Source organism: Apus apus, chromosome 1 (genome assembly GCF_020740795.1).
Source record: "Apus apus isolate bApuApu2 chromosome 1, bApuApu2.pri.cur, whole genome shotgun sequence".
Lineage (NCBI taxonomy): Eukaryota > Metazoa > Chordata > Aves > Apodiformes > Apodidae > Apus > Apus apus.
Window position 1 is genome coordinate 18998010 of NC_067282.1, and position 16718 is coordinate 19014727.

The following is a 16718-nucleotide window of genomic DNA, read 5'->3' on the forward strand; positions in this document are numbered from 1 at the left end:
ACTAAACTTCCTATAGCAAATAATCTGTGGGCTTTCATTTAAGTTCCTTTAAAATAAAGGAACTATACTAACACTTTCTTCTTTACCTTCAGATATTTTTCAGAAAGTATGCTAAATCCTAGAAAAAAAAATCCATATAATACTCTTCACTGGCACTAGAAACATAAATTTTAAAGCATTGGGAAGGAGCTGGGAGCCTCTTTCCCAGTTCTCCCTAGACTGAGAGCACACCAGATACCAGGCCCTTCAATCACTCTGTAATATTCCCTCTGCTTTGCCAGTGGCACAAACCTTCACTTTTCAGCAGTCCAATTTCCTAACAAGCAATTTTATGTTCCCTTCCAAGTTAGCCATTACACATGGAAAAACCTACCCATTAATAACCATAAAGCTCCTTTATTGTTCTCCTTCAAATCCCCTTAAAAATTAGTTCTGACACCAAACCCTTGTCATTGGCCAGGCCTGTTGCTTTTTATTCTCAAGGCTGCTTTTCCCTTATCCTTCCCCCATGGGTCTGTAGTATACACCTGTTGTCTTTCATCATGGGTTAAGATCATAAGCTCTTTGGGCACAGACCATCTCTCTTATTACATGTGTCTACAGTATGCAACACAATGGGACTGTGAGCCCTCAACGGGGGCCTCTGGGTACTGCCATGATCCAGTTGATAAAGAATAATGATTTTTGACATGGTGAGTTCTGCAGTTTTTCCCAAGTCATTCTGCAGTTGTTCAAGCTGATATAACCAGAATGTGTGTGTGAGCAGTGTCCTTAAACACGATATGTAGGGTAAATGCTACGGAACTATTTACTGGAGGGCACTGACTTCCTGCTTTGGTGTTGGGGGGGGCTCATCTGCTCTTGCACATCGAAATGCACAGACTGACATGCAGCAACTGTTTCTTTTTGTGGGTTTGTACAGAACTAGTGTGAGCAACCCTGCTCTGAAGCTTCTGCATCCTGTCCTTCAAAGAGCCATGAAGACCGTTGGAGTAAAATGAAAGGGAGATGGCTCATACACCACTGGGATGGAGTGTCTGTTCCCTTAAGGTCCATGGGGATTCAGGACACAGCCTTTCCCTGATGCAGTTTCCCTGCTAGATATGGAAACTAGAATAAGTCTCTTTCCTTTCCCTCCTCTCAAGTGTTAAGTCACAGTGGCAAGTGGGGGGATGCAGAAGGGCTGCACCAGTCAAGAGTTGGGCTGCTGGCTTGTGTGGTGGGGAAGGCAAGGAGGCACCCCCTCTCCCTCATGCCCACCAAGCAGGGGAATATGCAGAAAGTGAATTATTTTTCATTAACTCCCTTGCAAAATTCTCCTTCTCCCAAGCTCTGTTCCCAGCCTCCACCATTGACCTTCCTGGTCCTCACCACCTTAGCGATGCACATCAGCATTCTCACGATGCAATCTCTCTCTCCCCAACCCCCAAGATATTATGTTTCTTCTCCTTTTCTCCCTGCTTCTCTCTCTCTGCCCACCACCCCAGAAGAGCCTGACTTCAGGTTTTGCACTTAATTCAAGGGCCTGCCAGAGCTATCCCCTCCCTAATGCAAGACTCTGCAGCGTGCCTGCTCCTTCAGCTCTGCCCAAGCAGCCCTTCTGCAAAGAGCAGAGACCCTTCTGTGCTTTTGCTAATGAGTGCAGCTACATCGAAACGGCAAAAAACCACAGTAACACTAACCCTCGGCATCATAAGAAGAATCAGAAATACTCTCCCCCTTCCCGGGTCTCTCCTGACGGTTTTAAATAACTTTTTTTTTTTTTTTTTTTTTTCGGGGGGGGGGTTGTGAAGAACATGTCCTTAGTAGCACCGACACCCCCTCCTGCCGCCGTGCCACCTCCTGCCCGCCTCCCCCTTCCTTCCACCGTGCTCTTTTAAACTTGGGCGAAGCCCGGGCGCGGGGAGCCTCGATTCGCCCCCGGAGCGCCCCGGGCGGCGGTGGGAGGCGGCGGCGGGGCCCCAGCGCTGCCCGCTCCCGCCGCGGCATCCCCGAAACTGCCCCCCCGGCACCCGGCTGCGGCCCGGCCGCCCCCGGCAGCGCAGGGGCAGTGCGGGAAGGCTGCGGGCTGCCGGCGCGGGCGGGCGGAGGGCAGAAGGAAAAAAAAATGCGGCGTGGGCGATAGCGACCCCCCCTCCCGGCTCCCAAACTTCTCGCGACCCCGCTGGTTTGCCTTCCGGAGCTGAGCTGGAGCCCTGCCTGGGACAGCGGCAGCCCGGTTACCTGAGGCGCGGTCCGGCCAGGGCCGGGGCTGGGGCTGCGCTGCGGGGCGGCCGCGTCTCCGCCTCCCCTGCGGCGGGGCAAAGCGGCGGGGCCGGGGCCGGGCTCCGCTGGCGGGGCGCTGCCCGCCCCACTCCCCCCGCCAATGTCAAGGGGGACTCGGGCTATGCGGGCATCTCCCGAGGAGCCCGCTTCCCGCAGCGCGCCGGCTCGATATATTTAGCATCGCGCCGCTTTTTTCCTCCCCCAAAGTTTCGCCCACTTATTTATTTATTTGCCTGCGTGCGCCGCGCTGCCGCAGAGCAGTAAGAGCCGCTCCACGCCGTGCCTAGCGCTGGAAGCGGCTCTGTATTGCAGCAGGTAGGGCTGAGCGCTAGGACCTCGGAGAATCCTTCCAGCAGCAATCAGGACTACCTTAAACCCAGCCCAATGCCTCTTCCTGCGCCACTCTGCGTGCTGGATGGAGATCCACAGTCAAGAGCTGCAGCTCAGTGCTGGAGTACAACATTTCACAGGGAGCCCTGCAGAAGCAACACCTGTTTCGAGCCAGCCAAGAAAGACACAAGCACTTGTATGTTGCTGCTTTGCTTGTGGATCGTCAAAAATCGTAAACCAGTGGACATCTGCTGATCCTCCTGAGAATTCTGGATAATAGATTTGGACGTCAAAAGTTTTTGTGGCTTTTTTTTCCTTTTTCTTTTTTCCTTTTTTTTTTTTTTTTTGGATTTATCTCAGCCAACAACGTGAGATTCCCCCCTCCCCCTTTGCAGGATTCATGCTGATGTATGCAGTCTGTTATAGAGTAAAAACAGCGCATGCCTTTCTGGAGTCAGAATCCATAAATCCTGACGTAGCCTGTGCATCTTAAAAAAAAAAAAATCCCTATAACGCCTAGGTATTTAAGTTGCTATGGTCATTCTTATCTTAAACCAAATGGAGAAACTACGGATTTTTTTCTTTATTACAGTTGGATGGGCTGAAGACCGTATTGCTTGCTAAGAGCTGGGGATATATGCATTTATATAGATATACACATCTATATGTTTATAAATATGTCAGTGTGTGAGTATAAAGTGGTGGTTTCTTAGACTAACTGGTTTGACCTTGAACCTGTACCAGTCAAAACAGAATATTACTTTTATTTATGCATTTAATGGATTGAAGAAAGAACATTTTCGCTGTAACTGCGATAGGGAGGGGAGAGGAGTGGAATATACCTAATCTTACATCTCCTGGGTTTGGCACCATCATTATTGTTTATTCTTATTCTCTAAAAGCAGAATCTTCTGATGGCTCCCTTAGGTGAAGTTGGGAACTATTTCGGTGTGCAGGATGCAGTACCCTTTGGGAATGTGCCCGTTTTGCCGGTGGATAGTCCGGTTTTGTTAAGTGACCACCTGGGTCAGTCTGAGGCAGGTGGGCTACCTAGGGGGCCTGCGGTCACGGACTTGGACCATTTAAAGGGGATCCTCAGGCGGAGGCAGCTATACTGCAGGACTGGATTTCATTTAGAAATCTTCCCCAATGGTACTATCCAGGGAACCAGGCAAGACCACAGCAGATTTGGTAGGTATTATCCTTAACCCTTTAGTGGTCATGTGATGAAATAATGGGGCAGAACTGCGGGCGGGGGGACGGCGGGGGAGGGGGTGCGAGGCGGACGGGGAGGGGGGGGTTTGTGCTGATGGTTGATCCGCCGAGGTAAAAAATGAATGTGTCCGGGATTGCATACATCGGCACCACCGCAGCGGAGCAGGAGCCCTCGCCGAAGTCGCCGGGTGTTTGATAGCGATGTTTGTGTAGCCCCAAGTTCTGCTTAAGAGCAGACACGTACTGGGAGGTGGTGGCGGCGGAATTTTTACTCAGGACGTTTCTGCTGAATGATTTGATTTCGCGAGTTTAAAGGGTTTTTAATCATTAACCACTGCAATTTAAAATTCACCGAGTTTCCTGAAGGGAGTGGCAGTCGTCTTGTACGCAAATTAACGAGGGCTTTTCTTTCGTTTTCTCTGCCGATTACTTGCCCTAGTAACTGCATGAATTGCAAACCCAGCCTATTTCGCTTGTCGGCGAGGATCCACCGGGGGCTCGCCGCCTCCCCAGCCCGGCTGCGCTCCCGCAGCCGTGCGGCGCTGCCGGTGCCCGGCGCCCTGGGAAGAAGGGAGCGCAGGTGGGGTCGGTGTTCACCCGCCGGGAAGCTTGCACCAAAACCTGCCTTTCCCAAGCTATGTGGCGTGTCAAGCTGGCAGCGAATTTGAAAGAGCCTTCCTTGGATTTCATTTCCAGGGGACGCTATTTGTGACTCAGCAGCGAGGGCTGGAGGGCTCATGGCTTCGTCGCCTCTAGAGAGCCCCGTCCACACACCCATGCCACATGCACACACGCACACGCGAGTCAGTGGGCCTGGAGCTTCTTTGCTGCCAGGGAGACTGCTAAAGGCTGGGCAAATTGAATGTACGAAAGTAGCTAAAACAGCCTGGATGAGCTGATTATTTGGTGTTTTAAGGACGGGTGAGGAAAAGGTGCCAGGTTAGTTCGCCACGCTCCAGCTGTTGGAAGGAGTTAACTTGTGAGTGAACCAACCTGACAGCACTTAAATTCGGTCGTAAAAAAAACAAAAAAAAGTCCTGTGGTGATTTTTTCCCCTCTCTTTGTATGTTAATGCCAGATGTTGAACGACATCTAAACGGTATTTTATTGCTTTGTGAAGCTGTTTAGATATCGCTGGTGTTGTAGGAGATGATCTCCAAAGGGCGCAGAAGGGAAGGGGCGAGGGGGAGGGAAAGGGAGAGGGCTGAGGCTCGCATGGTCGCAGGTTTATCCTCCATGCCCCGCCAGCCGCTGCTCCCTGACACTCTCACGCTGCTTCCAAGCTCTGCCTCCCTCCCACGCCGCCCGCCCGGGGTCCCCGAGGGGGTGGGGGTGGAGGGGAGCGCCGCGGCCCTCCCGGGGGCGCAGCATCGACGCTTGCTGGCGAGAAAAAGTGCGGAAAGTGTTTGAGGCAGCAGGGAATGGGGGAATTGTGCACCTAGGCATTTTCCTTGACACAGGCAAACGTCGCGCGTAGCTGCGGAACGACAGCCGCAGGTTCCCCCTGCCCGCAGCGGGTGCAGGCACACAAGAGGCGGGCGCAGTGCGGGGCCGGCGGGGGGAGGCGCGGTGCGGTGCGGTGCGGAGCGGGGCAGGCGGCCGCGGTGCGGAGCGGAGCAGGGCTGGCAGCAGGTGTAGGCAGACGGGACTGCGGGGGGCCGGCCGCCCGCGGGGCCCCACTGCTCCCGGAGGAGAGCCGCCAGCTGCTCCCTTCGCAAAGCGGCAGCGACCACATTATTCGCGGCGTCTATTTTTAAAAATGGCTTTCCAGCCGCAGTTGTAGGAAGCTGACGGTTCCGAAAGGCAGCTCTTCCAGCTCTTGCAGCGCCTTGCCTTTAAATAGATTTATTTTTTCCTTCTCGCTTTGATCGCTCTCTCCTCACCAAGATGCACTATTGTTATAGACTACTCCTCTCCCACGGAGAGCGCCGGAGGTGCCCCTGTTCGGTCCAGGGTCGGGCGGACCGGGCACAGCAAAGCCATGGGATGCGTCCGGGCTCCCGGCTAATTCTGGGGCAGGTAATGGATCATGGTGCTTTTGGATCGGTGCCGTGACATTGCTGTTGTGTTTGCCGAGAGACCACCGAATAGCAGATGCTATTTGGGTTGTGGTGATTGTAAAGTCTTATCATGATCCTGGGAAGGTCTGCATCCCAACTCAGGAGCTGCCCGGGGGAGAGCGGCCTAACTTGGTCTCCTCTAAGTGTATGACGGAAACCTGCGCGTGTGTGGATGTGGATGTGGGGGGACGAGTCAGAAGGAAGTTTTCCTCCAGGAATAAGGAGGACAAAGAGAAAACCCCGGGGGCTGAGCGTAAACTCTCTGGGCTCTGCCCTGTGGGAATCCCCCTCCCCGCACACACACACACACGCGTACACACCTCTGGAGAGACATCAGATAAGAGTAATTCGTTTAGTTGGATGCTAAGAGTAATGCTATGTTGGATGTGTGCCTATTGCATACAATAAACCGAGCCATATTGTGTGTCTATACTCGCCCGGTTATGGGAGCCCTAGCATTTCGCAATTCCTGCAGCAAGATGTCCATCTCTGAAAGAAAAGCTCCCCGGGAGAGCCCGGCTCGGTGTGTCGCCCCCCCCCTCCAAGTAATGTGATCTCAGGTGATCAAAGCCTTATCTCTCCTGGGTGACAAAATAATTTATTTTATTTTATTGTGTTTTTTTTTTTTTTTTTAATGCAGTCTCCTTTAGTCTAGGGCATTTGCTAGACAGTGGAGTCATTGTAAATTCAGGAACTCTGTAACAGCGGAGAGGCGTGCCTCTGTGCGTCAGCACAAGTACTGCATGCACAGCATTAAAAAAATAGGAGCATGCAGGAAAAAAAAAAAAAGCTTGTCAGCAGGTGACCTCCGCTCCTCGGGACCTGCTGCTACAAGGAACCGCTGCGTTCATCATCTGCGGGAGCCGCGCAGCCGCCCGCCCTCCCGCCTCTCCACCTCGCCCTGCCTGCGCCGGCTCTCGGGCTGGCGAGGCGGGTTCAGAGCCGCGGGGACGCGGGGGGCGGCTCCAGCCGGGGGGGCCTTGCGGCCGCCCGCCCCTTCTGCTGCTGGATGCGGCGGGCCGGGGCTGCCGCCCCCCGCCCTGTGCTGTCTCCAGGGAAAGCCAGCAGACCGGGGCCGGGGTGGGTGGGGGGGAGTGTGATGCATGCGGAGGGCTCTGTCCCCCGGGAGTGGAAATTGCGGACCAGGTTTTAGAGGGAGGGAAGGGCCCCGAGCAGCCCCTTCAGTCTCCCCCGCTGTGGAGCGTTGCAGAGAGGAGAGGATGCGGAGCGGCTGCGAGGGGTGGGGGGGAGGGGCTGGCGGCGCGGAGGGGCTGTGAGGGCGCTGTAAGAGCCTGAAACTGAAGCAGGGCCCTGGGCCGCCTGGGGGCTGGGGATGTCTGCGCTCCCGTCTCTTAATTGGCATCCCACGGGGGAGCGGGCGGGGCCGTGACAGCTGCGACATGCGGGACCCGCATCCCGGAGGAGCTCTCAGCTCAGCCCAGCGCCGCAGCCCCGGCCGGGGGCTGGGGAGCACCGGGGAAACCCTGGCCCTCGCCCCATCAACGACCTGACCTCCCGGCAGCTTCTCAGGCAGAAAGGGCCCTTCTTTACTCGCCCCTCTTCTCTTCCCGGGGTGTCCGATTGCTTGCTAAATACACGGCGGCACAGCTCCAGCCGCCTGCACTCTGACTGCGGATCCTCTGTCACTTCCCTTCTCTCCGTTTACCCAAGAAATCGTGCAAGGTGGCTGGCAGAGATGCTTGTTTACTGTATTCTTTGATGGTGTGTTAAGGTGCTAGGTGGAAGCTAACTGCTTCAATCCAGCAATACAAAGACAGCCTATATATATAGCCAAAGACAAAACTGTGCAAAGGGCTAGAATATTGGCAACAAAATTTTGCAAAAATGTTCACTGCCTAAAGCCAAGGCAGATGCTTCTGTAAGTCTGTTCTTCACTAGAGTTAAGGTAGATGGAAGTTAAAATTTCACGTTGTGTGAACAACCCAGCTCCTCTCTTCTGTGAGCCTGGCAGGGGAGCAGGGCTGGCAAAGGTCCGTGTCCTGCTGCCATCCAGCATGGTCAGAGTTGGATCATGTGCAAGAAAGGGGGTTAAGGATGATGTCGACATGTAAGGAATGGCTTTCCTCAAAACTTTCTTCCTAATCTCTTTGTGGACGAGTGGGTCTTTGCCTTAAAGTGATTTTGTTAAAGAAAATGTTCAGTGTCTGACGAGACTGTAATCGGCGTCCCATGCACTGAGACACTTATTTCCTCTCTTTCCCCATTTTTTGCTATAAATAGGGCCCTAGCTTTTAAAGTTTGAAGCTGTCCTGATTTTCGTTTTGTCCAGCCTCATTTTGTAGAGGAATATCTATTTTAATATCTGGTTCAGGTCCTAAGTACTATCTGTATATTGCAGAAACTATACAGTGAAAATATTCACAGGAGCATTGGGCCAAATCATGCAATCCTTAAACTGGCAAGACTGAAACACTGCATGCTTGGCTCCAGATAATCTCTTGAAGGACTTAACAGCACGGCACATAAAACTTGCTGTGATGAGGCTTTTGAGTATTTCAAATGAACAAGTCTCTATTCTGATCTCAAATATGTGGATGCGCTTTGCCAAGTACCTTAAATTAATCTTCTGCATTTGCAATAGGATGTGAAGAGCTTTTTTTGTGCTTTTGATGCACAAAGCAGCATACTCCCAAGTATTGAAATGTGTACAGCAATTAAAATCTACGTTTATGCTGATGAGAAAGATGCCAGACTTACTAACTTAGCTGTAGTATGGTATATTACATGCTTAACATAAGGTTTAAACTCAGTTAAAATTGCTTGGTAATATATATCAGGTAATATGAGAGTTTGGTAAAAGCTTTACAGAAGAAGCCTTAGTAAGAAATCTGGAGGTATTTCACATCCGGATATAGTGAGAATGTTTACATTTTTCAATGGATTGACTGTATCTGAGATACTATATGTATCAGATAAGCAGCCTGCTACCACTTGTTATTACTTCAAAATATTCTGTTATTATTAAATATTTCCTCCCAGTATTTTTTATTTCTGCATATGTAGAGAATAACTTAAGATACCCAGGCCTTAAAAGATGGTTACCAAAACAATAAGACAATGGTGTTTGTAGTACTGAATAATATATAAGGTAATGATCAATAGTCCCTTACAGGGAAAACATTTCATCTTTACATTAGTTTGACTATAAATTCTCTCCATTCGCTTCAACTTATGCTGTGTTAGATTTATATGATTCATGCCGGTAATTGATTAGTGCTCAACTATTTTACAGGAGATGCCAAATTAATTGGTCAAAAAAATCCATGAAAGTGCTTTTTTTATTGGCCGTATGAAGCTCAACATACTATATGGTTATTTTATTATTTAATGTAAATATAGTTTTCAATAAGCTTTAAGAATAGCTCCATGGTGTTCTTAGACATAAACATTTAAAAAAATGCATTGAAAATGCTACTCTGTGCTTTATCTTGTGTCTCAGAAAGTAGCATAATGCAGCAATGTGCTCCTGAGCATTGCTGGGTAACTCCTGTGAGATCCTTACTATTTGACATGAATACTCCCAAATAGGAAGCAATTTCAGGTTGTTGTTTTTTTTTCACAAGACTTCTAGGTTTATGCAAGGTTTGTCTGGTAGCATCCTCATTGAAGGAGGTAAACAATTTGCAGGGAAGGCTGCTAACAAAACCCCCAAACCCTCAAAACCAGATGAGCTGATAGTTGATGCAAACACTGGCCTTACCATGCGCATTGATGCTGAACCTAGGATCTTTGCAGAAGCAGTGCTTCTCTGCAACATGTTCTTACCTGTAGTGCACAAATGTTTGTGTCAGCTTGCTGTTGTGTGCACAAGAAGACTTAATAACTTATACACTATTACTTAGGTTTAGAATGTATTAATTTTCAAATTTGAGGTGACAAAAAATAACATACCAGAGAGATGGTTAATATCTAGACAGAAATGTATGAGACTCTGGATTATACTAGGGAATTTAATTTCTCAAGTTTCTGAAAGATAATACCATGAGTAAAGCTTTCCACAAATTCCTGATTCATTGATGTCTGGAAGCAGATCTTTTGGTTCCATGGGTAACATTGTTTTCATCTCATAATTCTGGTTCAAAAGTAATTTTTAAAAAAAATTTTTTGCAAGCCAGATTTCATAGGTTCTTTAATATTGCCAATTTTGGCAATCTAAAAACTTGGTTTGTTTTATTTGAATCTCTAATTATTTGTTGTGCAAATCAGAATATGACTGAGCTTTAGATTTTTGTTTTGAAATGATGAGAATGATTGAGAGTAATCTTTTGATTTGGTTTGTTAATGCTGTCTGCAATGCATCAATCTAGCAGAGACTCAAAGGACTTCCCCGTTCAAGTGTCATACTTTAAGATATAGTAATTTCTTCCTCATGTTCCTCCAAACAACTCTGAAAATGGGAACACACCTTTGAAAATAGCTGCTTGTTGCTCAGGGAACAGTCACATCTGAAAAAAAAATAATCAGTGGAAACAACATGTACATTGTTTTGTTTTTTCTGCATTTTATAGGTATACTGGAGTTTATCAGTATAGCAGTGGGCTTGGTCAGCATTCGAGGAGTCGACAGTGGACTCTACCTTGGAATGAATGAGAAAGGGGAACTGTACGGCTCGGTAAGTTCCCATTTGTCTGGGGCAGTCATGATCCTTGCCTTTTGTGGGAAAAGTACTTGATAGCTCCTATAAGTCCCTGTTGCATTAGGTACTGTACAAGCACTGTTTCTGCTTTACGCAGTCTAATTGGAAACAAGACCCTGCGGGTGGTATAATGAGTATGGGAGAGGGAACAGGTGACAACATCAGGAATGAGTAGTAATGTGGATGGACAATGATTTAGATGCAAGCAATGGAGGCTAATGGCCAGAGCTAGTTACTAAAGACTAAGGGATGCATTGTAAGATTTGTAAACCTGTCCTTTCAGTAAGAGACCTGAAACAAGACAAAGTTGCTGCCTGTTGTGCGTAAACAGAGAGCTTTCTAGGAACTGACAAGCAACCAGAGAAGGAGGTGAAGGGTGGCATATGTAGATGAGAAAATGAGAAACAGAAGTGGATAAAAGATATAAAAAGTATAGGAATGGGGGCAAGAGTCTTGGTGGTCTTGCTCTGAAATTTCAGCTCGTGCTTTTTGAGGGATGGCAGCAAAAGTGAGTAACAGGTGTAAGGGAAAAGTAAAACTTAGTATTTCAGATGTGCATTAGACTGGCAAACCAGCCTACCTGCATGTGTGTGTGTGCAATGTGACCCTTACCTGGGAACATTTGAGACATCTGATGTACATCGGGGTTCACACCCTGGCTAGATCTTGGGCAGGAGGAATCTGAAATCAAGCAGGTAACTCCCCAAATAGTAGAAGACAACCTCTTACAGCTTCCATATACATAATCCATGGAGGAATGTAAGTGGAACCAGGAAGTGCTTTTATGGAGGTGTCCAGGTTCTTCAATCCTTTCTAGTAACATTTTGTGTGAGAGAGGAAAGGTAGAGAGGGGAAGGGGACTGTGTTCTGAGCATAGAGCAGAGAGGAAGCCAGAAGGTACAGATCATGACAGTGTACGTGGGAGGCAGAAAAAGAGGTGGTAGAATGTGGGGCAAGGCTGGGATGGACAATATGTGGATGCGGAAGGGGGGGAGATGCAGAGATGGTGAGAATCAGTGAGTGGGAAAGGCCAGAGAAAAGGTATCTAACATAAATGTCAATAGGGAGGAGGAAAAGATTGGAAGGATGGAGAAGAAGAGAGAAAGGGAATGGATGCAATGGCAGATGTAAACAAGTTGTCTGTGAGTGAGTAAGTTGTCATAGGTCACAATCCTTGTGCAGCTGATGAACAGGATAAAGAACTGGTGAAGTAGTGAGTACTTTTATGGTTCAGTTAGGCAGCAAAAAGGCAGAACAACAACAGTAATATGAATCAGTAATGTTGATAATCATCAGGAAGAGTAATTGTTTAAACAGATAAACATAGTGAATCAGTTACTCTGCACTTCATATATTCAGAAAAATAAAATGTGGTTATTGATGGAGCTTAAATGCATGGGCTTGGGAAGGCAAATGTTACATCACTTTTCTGTGCAGTTTATATTTTGTGTTTGCAATATGTTTGACTGTCAGAGTGACTTACTCAAAACATTCTTTGCTTAAGAAATATGCAAAAGAAATTCTTTGTAAATTACTAAGCTTACTGCGTTGGTAAAATAGTTTTTCCATGAACAGCAGTTATAAAGAAGCCTGCTTTCCTAGGGATTTGTGTCTCACAGTTCAAGGCACAGGTTTCCCTGACCTTCTGTCCCTGCAGTAACACAAATTCCCCAGCCTTTTGTGTTTCTTGCATGGAGACAGAAACAGTGTTGTCCATGCTCACTGGATTGTCAGTTTGCAGGCATTACATAGTTTACCACTCCCAAGCGGGACGTGCAAATGATTTCTCTTCTTTACCCTGCCTCTGATTAGTTGCAAAACTGATAGGAACTTAATTTTCTTGAAGACCTTTGCCTCCTGATTGAAACTGGTTGAAAAGCTAAACCAGGACAGACTGGCAGGCAGATGGATGTACAGTATAACTGGATAACCTCTTTTCCCTAAGAAATGACACTAAAAATATGAAGCCATTCATAATGGAAAACTGGCAATCTGTAGGGCCAGAATGCAAAGTTCAGGTTAAAATCTGATGGATGATATGGCTTATTGTCAGCCTCCAGAGATGGGACATACTAAAGAGTGATGGTAATTGAATGACATTACTTCCAATGAAATATAACCTCTAATGGCTACTCAGTGTGATGATGCTTTAAAGCCTTGTCAACACTAGCAATCCTAGAGCCTATATTTCAGCAACTGTCAGCTCTCGTAGAAACACTGAGATAAGAAGGCCTCAGAGTAGATTTTTGTTGGCAGAACATTTTTAAGTGACAGTGTTTTGCTTTTGGTTAAAAAAATGCAATTAATTGAAAATTAAGTTCTCTGATGAGAATAAGTGTTGCCATTTGAACCAAAAACAAGGCACGATCCAGAACAGAATTATCTTTCTGGCATGAGAGATCACCTTAACTGAAATAAGTTTTGAGACTGATGCGTGATAGGCTGAGGTTCAAGTTTTTCACCTGAATTAAGCAGAGTGGTCACTTGAGTTGAACTGTTTTGTAGCACCAGCAAGTCTTCCTTGTGCTGCCTGTGCTGGGAGGTGGGTCCCTCTGTCTTGGTTTCTTCACTAAGGGTCATGAATAGCACCAACTTTGTCATGGAGAAGGTACACTTATGAGGCTGTGAACTTGTTTTCTAAGGTGGGAAGACTGTTTCCCATGCACAACTAAATATCAACCTAAGAAAAACCTGGTTCTGCTCTACATCAGCATTGTGGATCTAAGCAGGGGTGTTTCTGCAGGCATTCAGTACTGCAGCTCTTGACACTATCAGAATAGAAGCCCTGTGTCTATGACACGATCATATTTGTATTCAAATTACTGCATGAAAAATATATTAGGTGTGAATCAGATTAGTGACCTAAAAGACTTCTTTCCTTCTATATTTGTGTTTGAAACATTTGGCACAGGAAGATTTTTCCCAGCATATTTGTGGTGCCACTGGAGATGGGACATATGGCGAAGCAGAGGAGCCAGGATGAATCACTGCCAGTTTTCATGAAAGGCAACAATAAAGGCAGTTTCAGCATATCTTGATCCAGACACGTTCCTCTTGCCCTTTCAAGATGCTGCTTTCCTCCTAGATTAGCTGCCTGACAAACTCTTCCCAACTTGCCACCATTACAGGGGGCAGCTCCTACTGCATCTTCTGATTAAAAGAGCACAGTGACTCTCATGCTGCTCTCAGGCAGCAACGTATGACATAGGATGGCTGTTCTTAAGTTCTTCCTTATCGCACAGATTTAGCCAGGGAAAACTGAATATATATGTATGTGTTACTGCAGAGAAGCTAGTGATAGCTATGTAGTGACGACTTGGAGGCTGGTTAGGGACAGCAGCTTTCCTTCCCATCTCTCTGTTCCTGCTCCCTTTACCTTGCCTTCCCCTTGCAGCCTGGAGCTATGACTCATCATGTTTCACAACAGCGACTGTGCTTGTCACTGGAAAGGAGAAAGAATCCCAACTACAGATAGGACCCAAAGTTTTGTTAAGATGAGACATGAAGACCTTTTTCCTACCCAAGTACTGAACAGCTCTTGCCAGCACTTCTGGCAAGAGTGTTAGCAAATGCCTTAGCTGTGCTCCTTGATTCTACGCCGTGGAGTGAGGGGGGTCTTTCTGATCAGTCCCATGACCTTCATGGGTTGTCATCATGCTGCCCTGCATCATTGGTTGCCTTGGGGAATATTGACAGTTGGTGCCCACGTGGCAAGCAGTGATGAGAGCCCATACCACAGGGTCCCCATCATTTGCACTGCAGCCTGTCCTCCGAGGCAGTTCTGTGCTACCTCGAGCACAGCAGGACCATGGCACACCCTCACCTCAGCAGCCCTTGCTGTCCCAGGCTCTCCTGCAGTAGTGAGCTCTGCTATATCCCACTGCTGGCACCCCTTCCCCACTGATCTCCCACAGTCACAGACCTGCCCCACTTCTCTTCTCTAACTAGATATAAGAGAGAAATTTTTTACAACAAGAGTGATGAAACATAGGAACAGGTTGCCCAGAGAGCTTGTAGATGTCCCATCCCTAGAAACATTGAAGGTCAAGTTGGACAGGACTTTGAGCAACCTGATCTAGTTGAAGATGTCCCTGTTCACTGCAGGGGCATTGGACTAGATGACCTTTAAAAGTTCTTTCCAACCCAAGCCATTCTATTGTTTGATGATTTTACAAAATGCTGGTGTCTTCTTTGCTCCTTGCATCCTTGGCAGGTGGCAAAAGGCAGCTCAGGCTAGACCCTCAGGAAGAAAATTTGGAGTTGGAATATCTGGAGATACAAAGGGAGCTGTGCAGGGGGGAGGAGGAATATAGGAGGGGAGATGGGAGAGAAGAGAGTGCTAGGAGTGCTTGGAAGGAGAAGGAAGAGTAGAGAGAAAGCGAGGTTTCATGTGCCTGCAGAGCAGCTGGGACAGAGCTGAAGAGCCCAGATCTGGAGTCAGAGAGGGAGGCTCCTCACCTCTAGGTTTCAGACTTAAGGGGTGCATGCAGCAAAGTGAGGGTTAGGACTGCTTATAACAGGGTAATAAATTGCTGTCCTTCAAATAATTAACTAAAAACTAGTTTGTCCTAATGTTTTTTGAACACTAGACCTGTCTTTTGCACCTAAAACTACTGGGGAAAGGGTGAAGGAGATGAGAAGAGAGATGCAGAGAGAGAGAGAAAGAAAGAGAGAGAGAGAGAGAACCATCCTTGAGGAAACATGTTTTCCCAGTAAGTGTGCAGGGAGGTGATGATGTGCCGCTTTATTATCCCAGCTGGGCTGCACCTGCAGTGTTTTGTACTTTTGTTTGGGTCTCCATGGTCCTGGAAGGACTATGCAGCTACAAAATTAGGTGAACAGATTCTTTTTTTACAAAAAAAGGACAATTTTTCATAGTTTACTGAAAATTGCTTGGTGTAGGTAAGGATTTGTTTTGCTGCATTCTAAAAATACCTTATATGTTCCCGTGCAAGTAAGGGAAAGGAATTGTTCAGCCCTTCAAATGATAGGTCAAGGTGCACGGAAACAACGTGAAGAAAAAAACAAGATGAAGGTGCATGTTTGGAACAGCATTTGGGCCAAGTATACGGTCACTACAGATATCTAAGAATAGCATAGATAAATAAATTACCACACAGTATAATTCACTAACTTTACTGTTAGTGCTAAACACCTCTGATCTAAAGCCCTTCCACATGCTTCAAATTGATTTTTTTTTGGTTTTGTTGTTTGTTTTTTTTAATAATCTGAATTATCTGTCTGTCAGTGTATGTACAGGCAACTGTGGCTGAGGTGAGCCTGGCACTCCCATGACGAAAAACCCCAATGGTGTCTTTTAGCAGTAAGAGTGACTTGTGTCTTATTCCTGAGTAAATCCCCTTTCAGCAGAGAAGCTGGAAGAAGCAGGCCTGTAGCTAATTTGAAAGGGCAAACTTTGAGATCTGAAGAGGACCAGTTCAAAAAGGGGCTGAGGGTTCTTGGTGTGAAGGAAACTTGAAACTTTGTCAGAGGTGCAGAAATCTGGTGCAAACGGAATCTCAGCAGGGTGAAACTGCCAGGAAGGATTTGGAGACTAACAGGCACTGGGCGCTTGGCAGAGGGTCTGTGAGGAACAGGAGAAATGCAGGTTGCAGAAAAGCACGTGTCTTAGAGGTGTGGAAGCATGGGGATAAAATGGAAATTTTACAATAAAGCTGACTGGGGCCCTGAAGCATAGACTAAAATATAAGGCAAAAATGTTTTAAGCTATATAATTGAAAAGGGAACAAGAGTCCTTAACAGACACAGTGTATTTAGGCAGGAGTGTAAATGCAATATAGTCTGAATGTGGCTGCTGACTGGGCTAGCAAGGATTTCTGATAGGCCCCTTGCAGTGGTGACACGGGGCTGGGGGACGAATAAAGGGAGCAGGGGCAGCTGACACCACTGCTAAAAGAAGTGGCTGTTTTCCCTCCAACCATCTATCCCCCCCTTTTGCTGGCACAAGCATTTCTGTTGCTGCCTGGTGAACTGAAGCAGAGAAGTGGAAAATGATCTGGCCAAGCAGAAGGGCTGTCTTCAGCTACAGTGGGACTCCTCCCAGGTCACTGCAAGATACGGTGCAAAGGTGGGAGCAAGCGTGGGTAAGGGAGTGTTTGCTTCTTTCTGAGGCAATGCAGGTGTTTGCCATCCTTGAGTGTTTGTGGACCTCCAGCTGTGTGGTTTTTGTT

The 16718-nt window shown here is 47.4% G+C and overlaps 1 protein-coding gene across 1 annotated transcript in view; it reads left to right on the forward strand.

The window, feature by feature from the left end:
- Positions 1-2485: 2485 nt before the first annotated feature.
- The window catches only part of FGF9 (fibroblast growth factor 9), a 32893-nt gene continuing 18660 nt past the window's right edge, over positions 2486-16718 (forward strand). Inside the window, exons 1-2 of the mRNA XM_051607986.1 lie at positions 2486-3786; positions 10400-10503. Coding sequence (XP_051463946.1) covers positions 3510-3786; positions 10400-10503 — 381 coding nt within the window. The 5' untranslated portion in view covers positions 2486-3509. The remainder of the gene's footprint in view (positions 3787-10399; positions 10504-16718) is intronic.